The 17,051-nt window shown below is 39.0% G+C and overlaps 1 protein-coding gene across 1 annotated transcript in view; it reads right to left on the bottom strand.

The window, feature by feature from the left end:
- Window positions 1-7,028: 7,028 nt before the first annotated feature.
- The window catches only part of CNTNAP5 (contactin associated protein family member 5), an 852,083-nt gene continuing 842,060 nt past the window's right edge, over window positions 7,029-17,051 (bottom strand). The window contains exons 22-24 of the mRNA XM_024743412.1: window positions 11,138-11,356; window positions 9,461-9,532; window positions 7,029-7,225 (exon numbers count right to left, since the gene is read on the bottom strand). Of these exons, the coding sequence (XP_024599180.1) occupies window positions 7,029-7,225; window positions 9,461-9,532; window positions 11,138-11,356 (488 nt within the window). The remainder of the gene's footprint in view (window positions 7,226-9,460; window positions 9,533-11,137; window positions 11,357-17,051) is intronic.

Here is a 17,051-nt window from a genome sequence, read left to right as displayed (position 1 = left end):
CCACACAAAATCATACAAAATTCTCTCTTTATTAAATATACATTATTTACAGTGTAAGTCTTTCTTCTGTACAACAGGAACCATAAAAAACAAAGAAATCTAAGGCTAACTTTCATTTTTCCCCATACAGTGTATTAAGACATGTTACATGGTCTACAAAACTGACTTGGAACGAGGCAACATCACTTGGGATTCTGTTTCAGGAACAAAAATGAGAAGGTCAAAAGGAAAAGCTAGACTCCAGGAGATCTACAGAGAGAGGTGACCTGCTTTGTGCTTTTGCCGTAATAAGGATCTGACATCTATATTTTTGAAGAGGTTATTTTGTATTTTATTGTGTCCTTGTTAAAAATAATCTCCCTACTCTTTCCCATTCTTCCAAAAGGATGTCCACTATATGCCAGAACAAGACTGATTTCCCATCTGAAGTGGACATTGTAACATGGTATCACAGGGCTCAGCAAACTGCAGCCCACAGACGAAATCTGACCTGTTGCCTATTTTTGTCAATAAAGTTTTGTTGGAACGTAGCCACGCCTCTTTGTCCATGTATGGCCCTCTTCCTGCTACAAGAGCAAAGGTGAGTAGTTGCAACACAGTCCGTTCTATAAAGCCTAAAGTACTGACTATCTGGCCCTATACAGAAGAAGTTTGCTGGCTCCTTACCTAGCATATCCTGGAGGCAGACTTGTGGTTCCTCCCTCAGCCTGCATTCTTATTCCTGATGACACCTCTGCACCTTTTGAGCCTCCTCCAGTGCTCCGAGGGAAGTGACAGCCCAAGATAGCACAGCATATCAGGAGGCCTGTCAACTACCAGATTCAGAAGGAGAACATTCTTGATGCTGGACCTCACTAAATACAAAGTCCTTCTCACCATATAACTATGGTGTTGTAAGCAAAGTTTGGTATTTTTTGCATGAGTATTTAAGGCAGGAGAAGGTTACACAGGTTGGCACTGCCATTCAAAGAGAAGTCTTTCCTGTGAAGACTTGGGGATGGAGTTGACTATAATGGGAACGTCTGACTAGGCAGAAGCTCATTCATACTACCCCCTAAGGTGTCACTGAAAATTCTACTTATGGGAAGGCCTTCCAAAGAGTCTGCAGGGGAATACAACCATCCTGTTGCATCCTGTTTTCACGTCCTCTGAGGCTACTGCTGGAATCAGAAGCATGGAAGAATATGATGCTCATGAAAATAAAGACTAGGATTTAATCACTAAAACAATTAGCTTCACCTTTGATCATGGCTTAGGATTACTCTCTTATTTTCTCCTGCCATTTTGCCAAAGTTCCCCTGTATCGCTGGGGAAGGGTGAAGAAAACAGTGTTCCCAGATAGTGTTGGATGGTCGGTCCCTGGCAGTGTTCACTGTCAGGGGTGGGGAGTATCATACCTCAACATCATTCTGGCCTGCCTGTGCATGGCAGGACCAATGAAGGGGAGAGAAAGACCCCCTAGGCTGATTTCAGGACCTTAGGGCTTCTACCCATGGAGCTGCTGATTCATGATAGTGGAGCTAGGGAGCTTTCTGACAGTTCCTTTTCCTTAAAGTTGTATCTGGGTATTCAACCAGGGCTGGTTAGATCATTGTGGTGATAGCTCTAAAGCATCCTGGAAAATTCCTGATGAAATAAACATCTTGAAGAAAAAGAAAAGATGTAGCTGACGTAGAGCTGGGAAGGGTCAAAAATATCGTGCCAAGTTAAGTAAAGAATTCTTCATGAAAAGCCCATGATATTGCCTCTTTCCCTAAGGTGATGATCCAAGTGCATTAAAGAGACTCCTGAGTTAGGAGCCAGGAGAGTGGGAGGAGCTGCTGCCAGTGAGTCATGTGGAAGCAGCGACTTTCCTCTTGCAGGAAGGTTATCAGTTGTCTCCATGTGTCCCCTCTTCCTCCTCAACCTGTTCCCAGTGGGTGTGGTCAAAACACCCAAACCAACTTTTGCCTCCATCTTTGCTCACATCTGTTCGGCCAATTTGTAGACTATAAACATTATAAAAGAGAGATAATTTGCTTACAAAGTATGATATTTCACTAAAAAAAAAAAAAAAAGTGTGCTTTTCTGTCCTCCCTCAGAGTACCTTAGTGGAAAGTAACACAAAAGTTACTCAAAAACAGAAAAAAAGAGTTAAATATAAAAACCTTCTATGAAGGCTTCAAATAACTGTCAACTCAAAAGGAAATGTGTCTCTCCCTGTCAAACAGAGATGTATGGAGAATGTCAAAAAGGAAGCCTGAATAACAAAACTATTTTGACAAAGAGTTTGTGTAGGTGTGTGTTTGTGATTTTTTTTTTTTTCCCTTAGGAGGTTCAACTATTTGGAAGTTGTGAAAGCAGGGATGAAAACTAAGGACAAGCAAAATCTGCAAACTAGATGGCTTAACAAGTAAGAGTGTGGGTGAGGAGATGGGGGTAGGGTAAAAAAGACCCAAGAACAGTATATCGAAGTAATTCAATCAGACTCTGTGTTTTTTAAAGAAAACACTATCAAACTGCATGAGAGACATGAAATAGCACTCAGTTATCTTCCAAGCATTCTGGAAGTTTTGAGTTTGCCGACACCATCTTCCTTTAACCACCTTTGCACCTGCAGGAATAAGGAAGACTCTTTATTTGGTCTACTTGGGACCTCTAGGACAATGGGGGACTAATTATGTCCAAGCCTTGAGGTTAAGGAAAAATGAGTAGCAGAGCTATACACTGTGTCTCAAATTCCCTTTGGCAGGCTTTTCCCAATTCCCAATGCTGTTTTGATGGATTGTAGCTAAGGCGGTATTTAAAGGACACCGGGTGTTGGTGGACAAGCTGTCAAGACTTTTTATAAGAAAGAATTCACCAGCCTGATTCCTAACTCCTGAATGTCTTGGAGCTTCCCAGTGTAGCTCCTGTAACTGAATGAGCTTACTGCAGAGAAGAGAAATGTGTGATTTTCAGGATTGGAAAAATTCCCCCAGAGCACAGACATGAGACCTCACTTAGATGCATGACACTTTGAGTCAATGAATTACTCAAAAATATCCTTCATCCATTCTCAGAGATCTTCCTAAATTGAGTCAAAATGGTTCATCAGGACACAGTAGGGTTTTAGGAGGAGCTGGGGTATGACAAAGACCCCTTAAGGAACATCTAGAAGAACAAGGGCATGCAATAGGTCACCAATACACGAAGAAAGAGAACTGAAAAAAAAGGAAGAGGGGAGAAGTGGAGATTGCTGTTTCCTACCTCAAATAGGGTCCCCGAGTCGTCACTTAGTTCTGACCCATGAAAGGAGGACTTTCAGAACCCCCCACGCACAATTAAAACAAGAATGGGGAGAATGTACCCTCCACAAAAGTTCTCTAGAGACAGATATCATTTACTCTCACCCCTAAAGAGTCAACCCATCTCCCTCCACAGAAACACACCAGCGTAGACTGACATTTGCTTCAAGGAAGAGAAACAAAGTCAGCTTACTGAAGGTGGAAGTAAAAAGCAAGAAAAAAATATATAAATATTTTCCAGAAAGTATGTTTCTTTCCATCTCTAGCAAAGATGTTACAAGAATGATAGTATAGAACCTTAGCCCTATATTCTACAGCATTTTATGCATACCCCTATTACAACAATACATGCCTCCCCTGCTAGACTTTGGGCTTCCCAAGGGCAAGAACAAGGCATAATGTGTATGAATACACCCAATATCTAGCACAACCCTTGGAGTATTGGGTATTCAATAAAAACTTCATTAATGAAGAAAGTACAGAACAAGGTCTTTTGTTTGTTCTGATCCTACTCCTGTGGTGGGCATAAATCTGACAAAAGGTGGAAGTCAGGTGGGTACCATCTCTGTTATTACTAAAGGGGATAAAAAACTGTTTTAAAAGAATCAGCCCTAGGATCCTTAAAATAAATATTTCATTTGCAGTTCAGAGTACAGAAAGGCTAAGCTTTTCTTAAAAATATATCTAGAGAAGTGAAAAATGTTTAATTCTGTAGACAAATTCTCCTAAAAACCATGGTGATCTAACCTATACACACACACAGAGATGCAGTGTTAAATATAAGTTTAAGGTAAGCAAATACACTGCTGCTTGCATAAATAGATTTGTTTGGTGGGAATAGTATCAATGAAATAGCCCCCCTAGAATGTGAAATTGTACAGGTATTTTTTGGTTTTCCTGTAAAGTGACCACGTTCCATAAAATATGTTGGTAAACAGCCATTACCAAAGAGTGAGGGTTAAAATGTAGGATTATGGTGATCCAGTTGGCCAGAGCATGCAGTCAGGAAACTGAAGCAGAAAACTGTGGTTAAGGAGGCATTAGAATGCTTTCAAGGACTGTTAGTTTTAGATTATAATTGTTCAAGGATTGAAACACTCACACAACTCAACAATTACACAAAACTCCATGGATCTTGGTACCACGGAGGAAAGACAGGCAGAGTTTGCACTTGTCATTGCAAATTGTGTTTTCCTTTGGAGAGAGCAGCTTGCTTGCTTTCCATACACATCTGGTGAAAGTTAGTGTTCTCTGGGGTTATGAAATATTCCAACCCTGTAAAAATAATTCTGATTTAGCCCTGAGACTCTTCTTATAAGAGTGACGTGCTGATCGCACTGTCTTGGCATTTGTCATTAAGTCTGTGATACGCAGTATGGATGGATGGATAGTCTACAGATGTGGGGAGGTTTGCTGGTAGATTCTGTAGTGCAGATGTGACAAGGATGGAGCTTCTCAAATTTTTCACCCTGCAGAACCCCCTACAAGCCTATAAAAGTGGATGAGAAAAGCAGATCCTCCAAGGCGGCCTCTGTTAGTACTCCATTTCTTCTATCAATACTGGGTCAGCAAAATATAGTCCCTAATTCTCAGAGATTGAATAATGAGCAGTTCCAGTTTTATTACTCACACCTTCCTTTTCCTTTCCAATTCCTTACTGGAGATGCTTTGGGCTAAACCCACTACACTTCATGATGACTTTTATTTCAGGGGACGAAGGACTATGTCACCAAGCAAAAGGCTGATTTATATAGCATTTTTATGGAAAGAGAAAATTCAGGAGTGAACACTGGAAATAGGAGAGAACAGGGCAGGAAGAAACAGTAAAGATCTTTCCTCTTATGAATGGATTGTTCATCTTATTAAAGTTAGAAGGAAAAAAAGTTACCCTTGTTAGAACCACTTTAAAATAAATTTGCTAGCAAAAGGATATAATGGGAATGATTAAGTAAGAATCCACAGAAAAGTTTTAAAAGAGAGGGTGTATTTGGAACAACATCTTCAAGTTGAGAAATATGATTACAAACGAAATCCTTACCCCACACTCTCTGCCACTGAAAGAAAAGCCTGGAATAGACCTGAAATGGGGTGAAGCCTTGGAGTTCCTCCTTGTGAGCCTTATCATGCAGGAAAGTGTTAAATAGTCAGAAGTGACAGACACGGAGAACAAGATGGGATGCAAATCGAGTCTGTCTTGTAAAGAGAATCAGCAAGTAATTTCCATGTCTGTGGACCATTCTCTTCGCATTCCCAGCCTACTGGAGCATTTATATCCTTTTCCCCTTATCTTTTTTCCTGAAGCTGGACCAGAGGCAAAGTGTGAGGAATATCACTACAGTAAAATCACCAGGATTCGTACAACCACCTCGTGCATGTGCCCAAGATAACTTCTTGAAGGAATGACTGTGTTTTATGGATGTTTTGGTATCAAAAGGGGCAAATACCGTGAAATGTGTCACTGCATCGTCTGGGAGTTTATGTCTGCAGAAAGAAGTGTGTGTGGGGCCTTTATATACATAGGATGAAGCGCATCTGAAAATGTGATGTGCTGTAGGACTTAAGGGCTCCTCTCAGATTAAGCAGTGGGGTCTCCCTGGAGCTAGTCAGAATGCCTCACACATCAGTTCATCCTAAACCTCCTAGAGAAATGGCTCAGTGGACAGACGTGGATTATTATATCTATTCTAAAATGTGAAACCTGTGTTTACTTTCTTCACCATATCTTTAGTGAGGGGAGGGAAGGAAAGAATTCTGTTTGGTATTTCTTTGCTTTCATGCAGTATTTTGTTTGTTTGTCTTGCTTTGTTTTTTGTTTTTGTTTTTCTTTAAAGCTGAGTTAAGGTGGTTTAAGCTCTTTCATGGAACCAAGTGCTAATTTAGACTTTTATTTGAATTGCTTTTTGCTGCAGCAATGATATATATATCTATCAGTATAATAATCCCAGGAATAACCTAGCTAGCGTTTCTCACAAAATTGGAAGAGGCATTTTTTAAGTTATAGAACGTCTACTTCCTAGCAGCTTTCTTTTTACCTCCTAGTTTCAAGTGACTATTTTCCATGCTTTCCCTAGGTTTATGCTATTGTGTGCTGTTCTAAAGCGTCAGCCCTGGGAGAGAGTGGTAAGAAAGGAAAAAAGCAATAGCTCACGACTATCAGGAATCCTATATTTGAAATACTCAGGGGATGAGTCAGAGCGAACAATGATGATGAGTTAGGGTAATGGGCTTCCTGTGGGGGGAAAATTAACACACAACAAACCTCTCTTATTCCTTTTAAAGTGCCACTGACACAAACCAGGCCCTAGCATCTTGTTTTGGTACCCTGAGTTCCCTGGTCGGAGTGGACTTGAAATGGGGAAGGGTGTTGAGGATGACCGCTTCATGCCAAAGTCAGAGCTCAGGTTCAAGGTAAGCCTGAAAGACTGAATGGTTGCAGAACTGAAGGCTGCATCTTAGAAAGTGGAAATATGGAACTGAATATGGACATGTGCACACATGTGTCTCTTCCTTGTCTAAAGTAATCAGTCTCTTGAATGATCGTTTTCACCATTATAAGTGTGTCACAGAGGAAGGCAGTGGCCACAGCTGCCTGGCATTCTGAGCTGGTTCGAGGGGATAGATGCTGTGGTGAATGCAGGTATGTTCCAAAAATAAAAGGAAAACAGAGAAAGAAAATGAGCAAAATGAAAGATAGGAGAAAGAGGAGAAGGAGGAACCAAAAATGAGCAACAAAGGAAGAGTATGAGGTGGTCCTGCAGTTTTTCAGATGAAATATTCCCGCTTACACTCGCTCACTGTGTTTTGCAAATCAATGTCATTTCTAAAGGAACTGTCCAAATTTTCCGGATATTCCTTCTCCTTCATCTGGTTGGTACGATGTGACTGCTTATGCTGGTAAAGGACACGACTCATGATGCCAATGATTGAGAAGATGATGAATATCACCACTGCTATTACTCCTGTTGAGAAAGAGGGACAAGAGAGAGAGGGAGATTATCACAGATCATCTGGTCAAGAGAGAGAATGCAAAGTAGACAAGAAAGGCACTTAGGAGAAAGAACCAAACAAAAAACAAACAAACAACAAACTCTGCCGCAGGTCCAGAAATAAACACAGGCTGAAATGCATTCAGGCTTCAGTTACAAAAAAACCTCCTCTTTCAGGCTAGTGAGTGCTCAAGCCGGTTTCAATAAGAGGAGGTTTTATTTAATGGACTAAGAAAGCCATCAAATAGATATGGAATCAGACTAGCAAAGGATCTCTTAGTAAATTCCTTTAAGACCTGCTTTAAAGAATGTGTCTGAATCATTTTTCATTAGCACATTTCTTTGTCATCTTGCAAATAAGTACCTTAGAACTACTTTAGCATCCTAGAAAATATGTAGATATCTCACTTCCCAATACATGCTCTATGGATGTAAACTTGTTTATGGTATATTTTTGCTTTGCTAAAAATGTTTTATTAATAATGAAATGCTTACTAAATATTCAGGGCATTCTACCCTGCTGTGCACTCTGCAAGGTATAGGCTCGTTTGAAGATGGTACTCCTCTGTCCTCCAGAGTCAACTGCAATGGCAAACTTCTGCCCTGTTGTGTCAGATACTATCCTAGTTTGATTGTATGTGATTTTATGGGACCTACTTGGCAAGCTGTCCTCACTGACCCTAAGGTCTTGTCCCTACCCTTGCCAGGAAGGGTCTTGAGAAGGGAATAGCAAAGTCAGCAAAGTTTACAAGGCAGAGTAAAACCAGGTAAGTTAACAAACCTAGAAATAAACTGGATATAGTGAGTGATACCCCAGAATGAGCTGCAGCATTTAGAGATGAAATACAGAACCAGTTTCTACTCTATTCAGGGTGGGAGGATGTGAACCTCCAGGAATTTTTCTCAGGGGTTGGGATGAATTTCCTGCCTTAAACAGACTCATAGAAGCCTGTACGTGGGTGGGAAAAAGTCAGCAGTCACAAAAGTCTTTTCTCCATTTGTCGAATGAGAAATTATAGGAAGAGAAACAGGCACCAAATGGTTTCCTATATTTCTTGTCGCCAAACAAAAATCAACTTGGACTCTTTACCCTGAAGTAGATATTCAGATCAGACATTTGAAGAACTTCCTTAAGAAAAGTGTGTGTGTGTGTGTGTGTGTGTTTCCTCACAACCTTATTGTAACAATGCACTTCTGTGCTCCCCTTGCCACTTGTCCTTCCAGCCTAAAACACTACTCACTGGTTCTATTGTTACCTGTTTACCCAGCCCACCCCACCTTGCCCCCACCAAGCTGTGAGCTCTTGCAGGGCAGCATCCATATCTTTCAGCCTTGTATTCTTGTACTTAGCACTGGTCCTGACCCATAGTGGGGGTTCTTTCCATAGCAGTTAAATAAATGGTTACTGTTGACTTTTAAGAGCAGAACTCCATCTGGTGTGAATTAGTCCATCTAGCCTGTCAGAAAGCAGAGATGGGGCCACCTGTGAGGACCATGGTTCTCAGATGGAAATGAATTCTGTCTCTCACAGGCATCTTACATTAAACACGTTTGGGAGTCATTCCGTGTTGCAAGACCCAGATGGAAAAATCAAGTTCCTGGAGGCAACAGCCAAGCTGAGGCAGGATACAGAGCAGGGAGGCCAAGAGGCTGTGAGAAAATGGAAAAGCAATGGGGGTGGGAGGCAGAGCGGAGCTCACAGCAGAGCGGACAAGAACTTCCTCTGTAACCATATGTGCTGCTAGATCGGAAACTGCAGTCCCATGGGCTTCACCGTGTTCATTAGATCCACTTGGTGGAGAAAACCCAACAGCACTACAGCTTTGCCCATCTGTCTGCCCCAACATGGCTTTTTCCCATATGTAGTTTTATTAGTTTGCTTTGTGCTTTAGGAAAAATGACAAATGGATGAGATCAACAGGATGCACGCTGCCTGTCTCAAAGTAAATTATCCAGCTGTTGACTATGTGCTCAGCTGCCTGGTGGTTCAGGGAGGGATCCCTTCATAGAGCTGCTGGTGCTGGGCTTGGAGGGGAGGGTACCTTTGATCATCCCAGCATGTGTGATTATTCATGAAAAACCTCACGTTCTTAGATATGCAGGGTTCTGGGTGCTGGATAGCCACACTGAGGAAGGATTCAGGTAAGTTCCTCCAGAGCACAGAACCACTGATGTCTTTTCTGCTTTCTGCCACAAAGAATGGTTTACCTCCTATGAGAGCCGAGTCACTTTGCACTGCGTTGGTGAGTGGTTCCCGCTCATCTGTCTTCCCAAAATGATCTGAAAGGTGTAAAAGACACTCAAAGTCCTAGAAGAAGATCTGAAATATGGCGTTGTGATGACACAGGTGTATTAGACCAGGTGCTCTCAAATAGTTGGCATTTTGGAAGGAAGGCAAACATACCCAAAAAAGCATTTTAAGTATACTGCTTACACCCCGTAGTTTCATGACCCTGTTCATTTCTATGTAAGTTGTAAGACAAGAGGTTAAAAGACATGATGGTGGTAGTCTGCTCGTATCTGCCTTGGCCTACAGCTTACCTCTCAGCCTACCCTTGAAGTCCCTTTATTATTTGCTGGACAGTCCCTATGCCTGTCAACGACTTCTTCCCTCAAGCGCACCTGCCTCTGATTCAGAGGTTTCTTTAATTACAATAGATTTCTGACTCCATTGGCAGGAAAGGGCAAATTGCTGGTGAATTAGCACCCCCAAGAAACCCTCACACATTTTACTATATGTACATTAACATATACGGTGTAAAAAAAACAAAGAGCATCAAGTTTGAAGGCACATAGACCTGGTTTCGAATCCTAGCTCTGACACTTATTGGTGTGGTGACAGTGAGCTACATACATTTTTTAAATAGCAATCTGCAAATGTATTAAAGGGAGTTAATGATCCTATAGGTATACATATAGTGCACATAAAATTGTCAAGACCTATATAGCGCCTCTCATTAGTATTGCTGTATCATTTAATCCTCAGGAAATGACTACAACATGTTTATAATTTTTTCCAATCTCACAGATAAGGAAATTATATCAAAGCCATTAAGTAACCTGCCCAAAGTTCTGTAATTCATTCATGGAAGATTCAGAATTCCAATCAAGGTTAGCCGAGTGTCGTATTCAGGTTCTTTCTAGTATGCATACCTGACCATTGCCAAGAAAACACCAAGACTGGTGATGAGCAGGCAGCAGCAAAACTCTGTGCCCTTTCTTTGCTTGTAATTCATAACTTATTCGGCAATTGATGACCACACCTGATTAAAATAAATCCTAAGAACATCCAAGACACCTAGGATGACAGTGACTAAGAAAAGGTATTTCAGGAAGCGGCAAAATAAGAGAAGGTATATGGATGGTAGTCCTGTGGGACTTTCCTTTTATCAAGGAAGGTCGCTTTCAATCACATGAATTGTATTATTGATAGATCAACAACCAGCCTGCCTTCCCGACCCCTAAACTCTTTAATCCTTAGAGCAGCAACCACTTAAATGATAACGAATATATATATATATATATACATTTTCAGATTGTTATTCAAAAATGTGTGTAACTCAACGTCACCAGACCAATAAGTGTCAGAGCAAGGATTTCAACACAGATCAATGTGCCTTCAAGCTTGTTGCTCTTTTTTTAAATAACATATATGTTAATGTACATACAGTCAAATATATACACATATATCTATTTCTAACTACTCATTAAAATTAGGATTATCTAAGCATATTAAATATCACTAAGAAATCAGTCATAATTCTTAACCACCTGTAATCATACAAGGTAAGGAATTGGGTAATATTAGCCTTTAGCCTGGAAGCTTCTTGAAGACATCAAAGTAGCACTGGTGAGAGAAGTTCCCTTGAGTATTTTCTTGCACACCTGATGAAGAATGCACCGTGGTCACTGCATTCAAGTCCGAATCCATCATCGAGCCACAGCTGGATTCTGTCAATATCCCTTGGATGGTTACAGGTGCGGTGGTGGCATGGCGCAGGGCTGCCTTCAGTGGTGCTATATGGTTGTATTGGACTGAAGCCAGACAACCAACAAAACCCAGGGTGTTTGCTTTAGCAACTTCAGGATCCAATCCAAGATTCTCTGCAACATGAAAGACAGTTTTTTTAAACTATGCTCCATATCTACTTTAAGTAATGTCTGAAATTACAGAAATTGCCTCGTTATTTTTTGAATAAAGGAAATTGTCCCCCATCTCTCTTTATCTTCTCTTTCCAAACTCTACCCCCACTACCAGTGTCAGTATATCAACTACATATAATAGAAAATTGCTAGGGCTATCTTGGTTTGAGATAATGTTTCAAACTTCTAAATTTTCATTCATGTATTTTATGAATTGTAACGAATACTTAGTAAATCTCTTCTACACTCTAGATGTTTTATAGAATTTAGATCATTATCTCCATCACCATCTATTTATGGATTCTGGTGATTAATTCAAGCATACTGCAAAGCTCATTATAACATTTCACTCAAAATGATAGCAAGAAAAAAATGAAAAGAGGAAGACAGTGCGGTTAGAATGCAAAGTGGTCCTCTCAGAAGTTTATCATGTTTGGTGTTTTAAGCAGCTTATACACCGACCTTCTAGTCAAGATTTTCACATGCTTAGTTCTGTCCGTGGTACTGATCGGTGAGCGTGGATTTTCTATGACAGAAATCAATCTCTCAAAGTATCTTTGAGTCTTTATAAAATATAATGAGGCAATCATTTATGATTCACGACAAGATCAAATGTCTCATTGTCTTCAAGATTTGTGGTAAGATTGTTCAGTAGCCCATTTCTTTATTTTAACAAGGATCATTTGGACTAATTGCTGTGATGCAATTACATAAAACTACAATACGGGATGAACCTTTTTTTCCCCCCTTTAAGGCATAACAGTTTCAACAGACCTAGATTGTTCAGATAGATATTTTATTATGATAATCTGTTTATTTTCTGGAAGAGGACAAGGACTTTCCTCTCTATCAGGTAAATTATAATTTATTTCCATCATAAGTGATCAAAGAGTGCTGCCAGGGATCACCAACAAAGCACTTTTTTGGCCACATTTAGGGGAGACATATAACGGACATATGGATCAAAATGAGAAATTAACATCCTTTAACAGTGCTTTTTCTAGTTTTGTCCTCATTATTGTCTCCCCCTTCAACACCCATGTAAACCTTGCTAATTTATCATCACTCTCTTCTTACAGGAAAAGAAAAGAAATCATGTATTAATTTTATGTGGCTATTGTAACAAATTAGCACAAACTTAAACAGCATAAAACAACACAAATGTTTTGTTTTACATCTCTGCAGAAGTCTGATACCAGTCTCACTGGGCTAAAATCGAGCTGCTGTTAATCTGCATTTTTTCTAGAGCCTCCAGGGAATAACCCATCTCTTTGTCTTTTCTAACTCCCCAAACTACCCATATTCCTTGGCTTATAGCCCCCTTCTTGTATCTTCAAAGCCAGCAATGTTGCACTTCTGTGTATCTTTCTTCCAAAGTCACTTTTAATACTAATTCTCTTCTTTTGCCCCTTCTTCCACTTTTAAGGACTCTTGTGATTGTACTGGGCTCAGCCAGTTAATCAAGGATAATCTCCCTATTTTTTTTTTTTTTTTTGCAGTACGCGGGCCTCTCACTTTTGTGGCCTCTCCCGTTGCGGAGCACAGTCTCTGGACACGCAGGCTCAGCGGCCATGGCTCACGGGCCCAGCCGCTCGGCGGCATGTGGGATCTTCCAGGACAGGGGCACGAACCCGTGTCCCCTGCATCGGCAGGCGGACTCTCAACCACTGCGCCACCAGGGAAGCCCCAATCTCCTCTTTTAAGGACAGCTACTTAGCAACATTAATTCTTCTTTACCAGTTAGCTTAACATATTCACAGGTTCTGAGGATTAGGATTTGGCTATTTTTGTGGGTCATTATTCTTCCTACCACTCCATTCTTCTTGAGATTCTGTGAGAACTTTCCAGTTAATGATAATCAAAATTAATAGAGATGTGAATCGACACTCTTCAAGTGTGTAAGAACATGGGGCAGGGGTGGGGAGGAAACTGTGGTCTTCCAAATATTCCTGTAAATATCCTACAGTGGTGGTACCTATTTGTTACGTACTCATGAAAGCATCACATATGCCTATTTCTCATTCTATGCTTACAAAGACTGAGATTATGAGCATAAGCGACTACTCAAACACTGTTATGCAAAAGTCTTCCACACCAAAAAGCTTTAATTAAGACTAAGTGCTATTTGTCGAGTGTCAACAGAACTCAATGTACCCTAGTGTAATTCAGAATGCACATTAGCTACTGATTGGTGGTTTTCATGGGATAGAGTTAGAGATCAGAAGTATTTACAGAAGGAAGACAAGAGAAGGGAAGCATAAACTTGTATGAAGACTTTTTCCTCGTGGGATTTCAAAGCAGTGGAAAGTGACATGTCACTGCAGCTATGCCTTAAGGGTCTAAGTCAAAACTGCCAGATCTTATTCCTAGAATTCAGTTAAAAAGAAGCCTGTATTGGTGACAAGGTCTTTGAAGGATATCGTTATTCTGACCACCATGAATCCAAGTGTCAGGTAAAAGATTCGGCACATGGATAAATAGGGGGAAATGTCAGAAAATGACCACCTCTCTTTAATGGAAGAAATGTTTTGGATCAAGTCTTATCTCTAGGAAAGTTAATTTATTCTAGATGTATAAAAAGCATGCAAACCTTGAGAGGGTTCTGAAAAGAAATGAAGAAAACAAGAGTTCTTGATAGCAGAAAATACTCTCAGTATGAGGCCTGGCATAATGATTTCTCAGATTCTTACACATATGGAGAGGCAAAAAAAAAATGTTAAGATGGTTCCAGATTATATTTACTTCTTATAAATTTGTTACCTAATATGTGGTAAGAAACAGTTGTTTGCTAAAAATGCATTTGTTCAATAGTCAACACCTATTGGGTACCTACTATATAATAATGTAATATTTTTAAAATTATTGAAATGTGATTGATGTACAGTATTATGTTAGTTTCAGGTGCACTATAGAGTGATTTGACTTTTGTGTACATTATGAAATGATCACAATGATAAATCTAGTAACCATCTGTCCCCAAACAAAGTTATTACAGTATCATTGACCATATTTCTTACGCTGTATATTATATCACCATGGCTTATTTATTTTATAACCAGAAGTTTGCATCTCTTAAACCCATTCACCTATTTTGTCCACCCTCCACCTGCCCCACCCACCCCCTCTGGAAACCACCAGTTTTTTCTCTGTATGACTGTTTTCATTGTTTGGTTTGTTTGTTTATTTTGTTTAGTTTTTTAGAATCCACATAATAAGTGAGATCATATGGTATTTGTCTTTGTATGACATTTCACTTAGCATAATACCCTCTAGATTCATCCATGTTGTAGCAAATTATGAATTTAACCATTTATCTATCCATGGGCATAGGCACTTAGGTTGTTTCCATATCCTGGTTATTATAGATAATGTTTCAATGACATTGGAGTGTATAGATCTTTTCAAATTCGTGTTTCTGTTTTCTTTGGGTAAATACCCAGATATGAAAATGCTAGATCATATAATAATTCCATATTTAACTTTCTGAGCAATCTCCATACAGTTTTCCATAGTGGTTGAACCAACTTACAATCCCACAAAAGCACACCAGAATTCCCTTTCCTTTACATCCTCACCAACACTTATTATTTTTTGTTCTTTTTGATAACAGCCATTCTGACAAATGTGAAATGGTATTTGATTGTGGTTTAGATTTGCATTTCCCTGACGATTCGTGATGTTGAGCATCTTTTCATGTTTCTGTTGGTCACCTGTATGTCTTCTTTGAAAAAAAAAGTCTATTCATGTCCTCTACTCATATTTTTAATATTTTGAAATTGTGTTCTGTGTATATTTTGGATATTAATCCCATGTTGGATATATCAATTGCAAATATTTTCTTCCAACTAAGCTGCCTTTTCATTTTGTTGATAGTTTCCTTTGCTGTGCAAAATCTTTTTAGCTTGATGTAGTCCCATTTAATTATTTCTGCTATTGTTTCACTCACCTGAGACAGATCCAAAAAAATATTGCTAAGACTGATGTCAAAGAGTGTACTTCCTTTGTTTTCTTCTAGGAGCTTTATGGTTTCAGGTCTTCATTGAAGTCTTTAATCCATTTTTAGTTTGTTTCTGTATATGATATGAGAAATTAATCCAGTTTGATTCTTTTGCATATAGCTGTCTAGTTTTATCCAGCACTATTTACTGAAAATATTTTTTCCCATTGTATATTCTTGCCTACTTTGATGTGGATTAATTGACCATATAAGTGTGGGTTTATTTCTGGGTTTGCTATTCTGTTCCATTGATCTGTGTGTGTGTGTGTGTGTGTGTGTGTGTGTGTTTTCATACAAATTTTAGAATTATTTGTCCTATTTCTGTTAAAAATGCCACTGAAATTTTGATAGGGATTGAACTGAATCTTTAGATTGCTTTGGGGGTATGGCTTTAATAATATTCATTTTTCTAATCCATGAATATAGTGCATATATAGAGGATTTTTTTGCATCTACGTTCAGAAGTTACAAGTTTGGCTTGTAATTTACTTTTTTCCTTTTCCTTTCTTTTCCTTCCTTCCTTCCTTCCTTTCTTCCTTCATTTCTTTTCTTTCTTTCGTCTTTCCTTCCTTTCTTTCTCTCTCTCTCTCTTTCTTTCTTCCTTTCGTGTGTGCAGGTCTTTTCTGGTTTTGACATCAGTGTGATACTCACCTCATAGTATGAATCCAGATGCATTCCTTCTTCTTCAATTTTTTGGTATAATTTGAGAAGGACAGGTGTTAACTCTTCTTTAAATATTTGGTAGAATTCACCTTTGAAGCCATCTGGTCCTGGACTTTTGTTCATTGGGATAATTTTTTTTAATTATTTAAAAAAAATTTAAATGATTCAATTTCATTACTGTTAATTGGTCTGTTCATATTTAGTATTCTTGATTTCAGTCTCAGGAGATTGTAGGTTTCTAGGAATTTATTCATTTCTTCTAGGTTGTTCATTTTACTGACATATGATTTTTGTAGGTGTCTCTTAGGATCCTTTGTATTTCTGTGGTGTTAGTTGTAACTTCTCCTCTTTCTCTTCTGATTTCATTTATTTGGGCTGCCTCTCTCTTTTCTTCTTGATGAGTCTGGCTAAAGGTTTCTCAATTTTGTTCAGCTTTGCAAAGAACCAGCTCTTAGTTTCATTGATATTTTCTTTTTTTTTGGCTCAGTTTCATTTATTTCTGCTCTGATCTTCATTTCTTTCCTTCTACTATCTTTGGGTCTTGTTTGTTCTTCTTTTTCTAGCTCTTTTAGTGTAAAGTTAGACTGTTTGAGATTTTTCTTATTTCCTGAAGTAGGCTTGTATTGATATAAAATTTTCTTTTAGACCTGCTTTTGCTGCATCCCATAGAATTAAGATCACTGTGTTTCCATTTTTATTTGTCTCCATGTATTTTTTTTAATTTCCTCTCTGATTTCTTCAGTGATCCATTGGTTGTTTATTAGCATGCTGTTTAGACTCCACATGTTTGTGTCTTTTTGCATTTTTTTCTTGACTTTTAGTCTCATACAATTGTGGTCTGAAAAGATGCTTGATGTGATTTAAATATTCTTAAGTTTATAGAGCTTATTTTGTGGCCTAACATGTGATCTATCCTGGAAAATTTTCCATGTGCCCTTGAAAAGAATATGTACTCTGCTGGTTTGGGATTAACTGTTCTGTATATATCTATTTATC

Source organism: Neophocaena asiaeorientalis, unplaced genomic scaffold (assembly GCF_003031525.2).
Source record: "Neophocaena asiaeorientalis asiaeorientalis breed wild unplaced genomic scaffold, Neophocaena_asiaeorientalis_V1.1 scaffold187, whole genome shotgun sequence".
In the NCBI taxonomy this organism is placed as follows: Eukaryota; Metazoa; Chordata; class Mammalia; order Artiodactyla; family Phocoenidae; genus Neophocaena; species Neophocaena asiaeorientalis.
The sequence above is the reverse complement of the archived record's forward strand: the minus strand, read 5'-3'. Positions and strand labels throughout refer to the sequence as shown.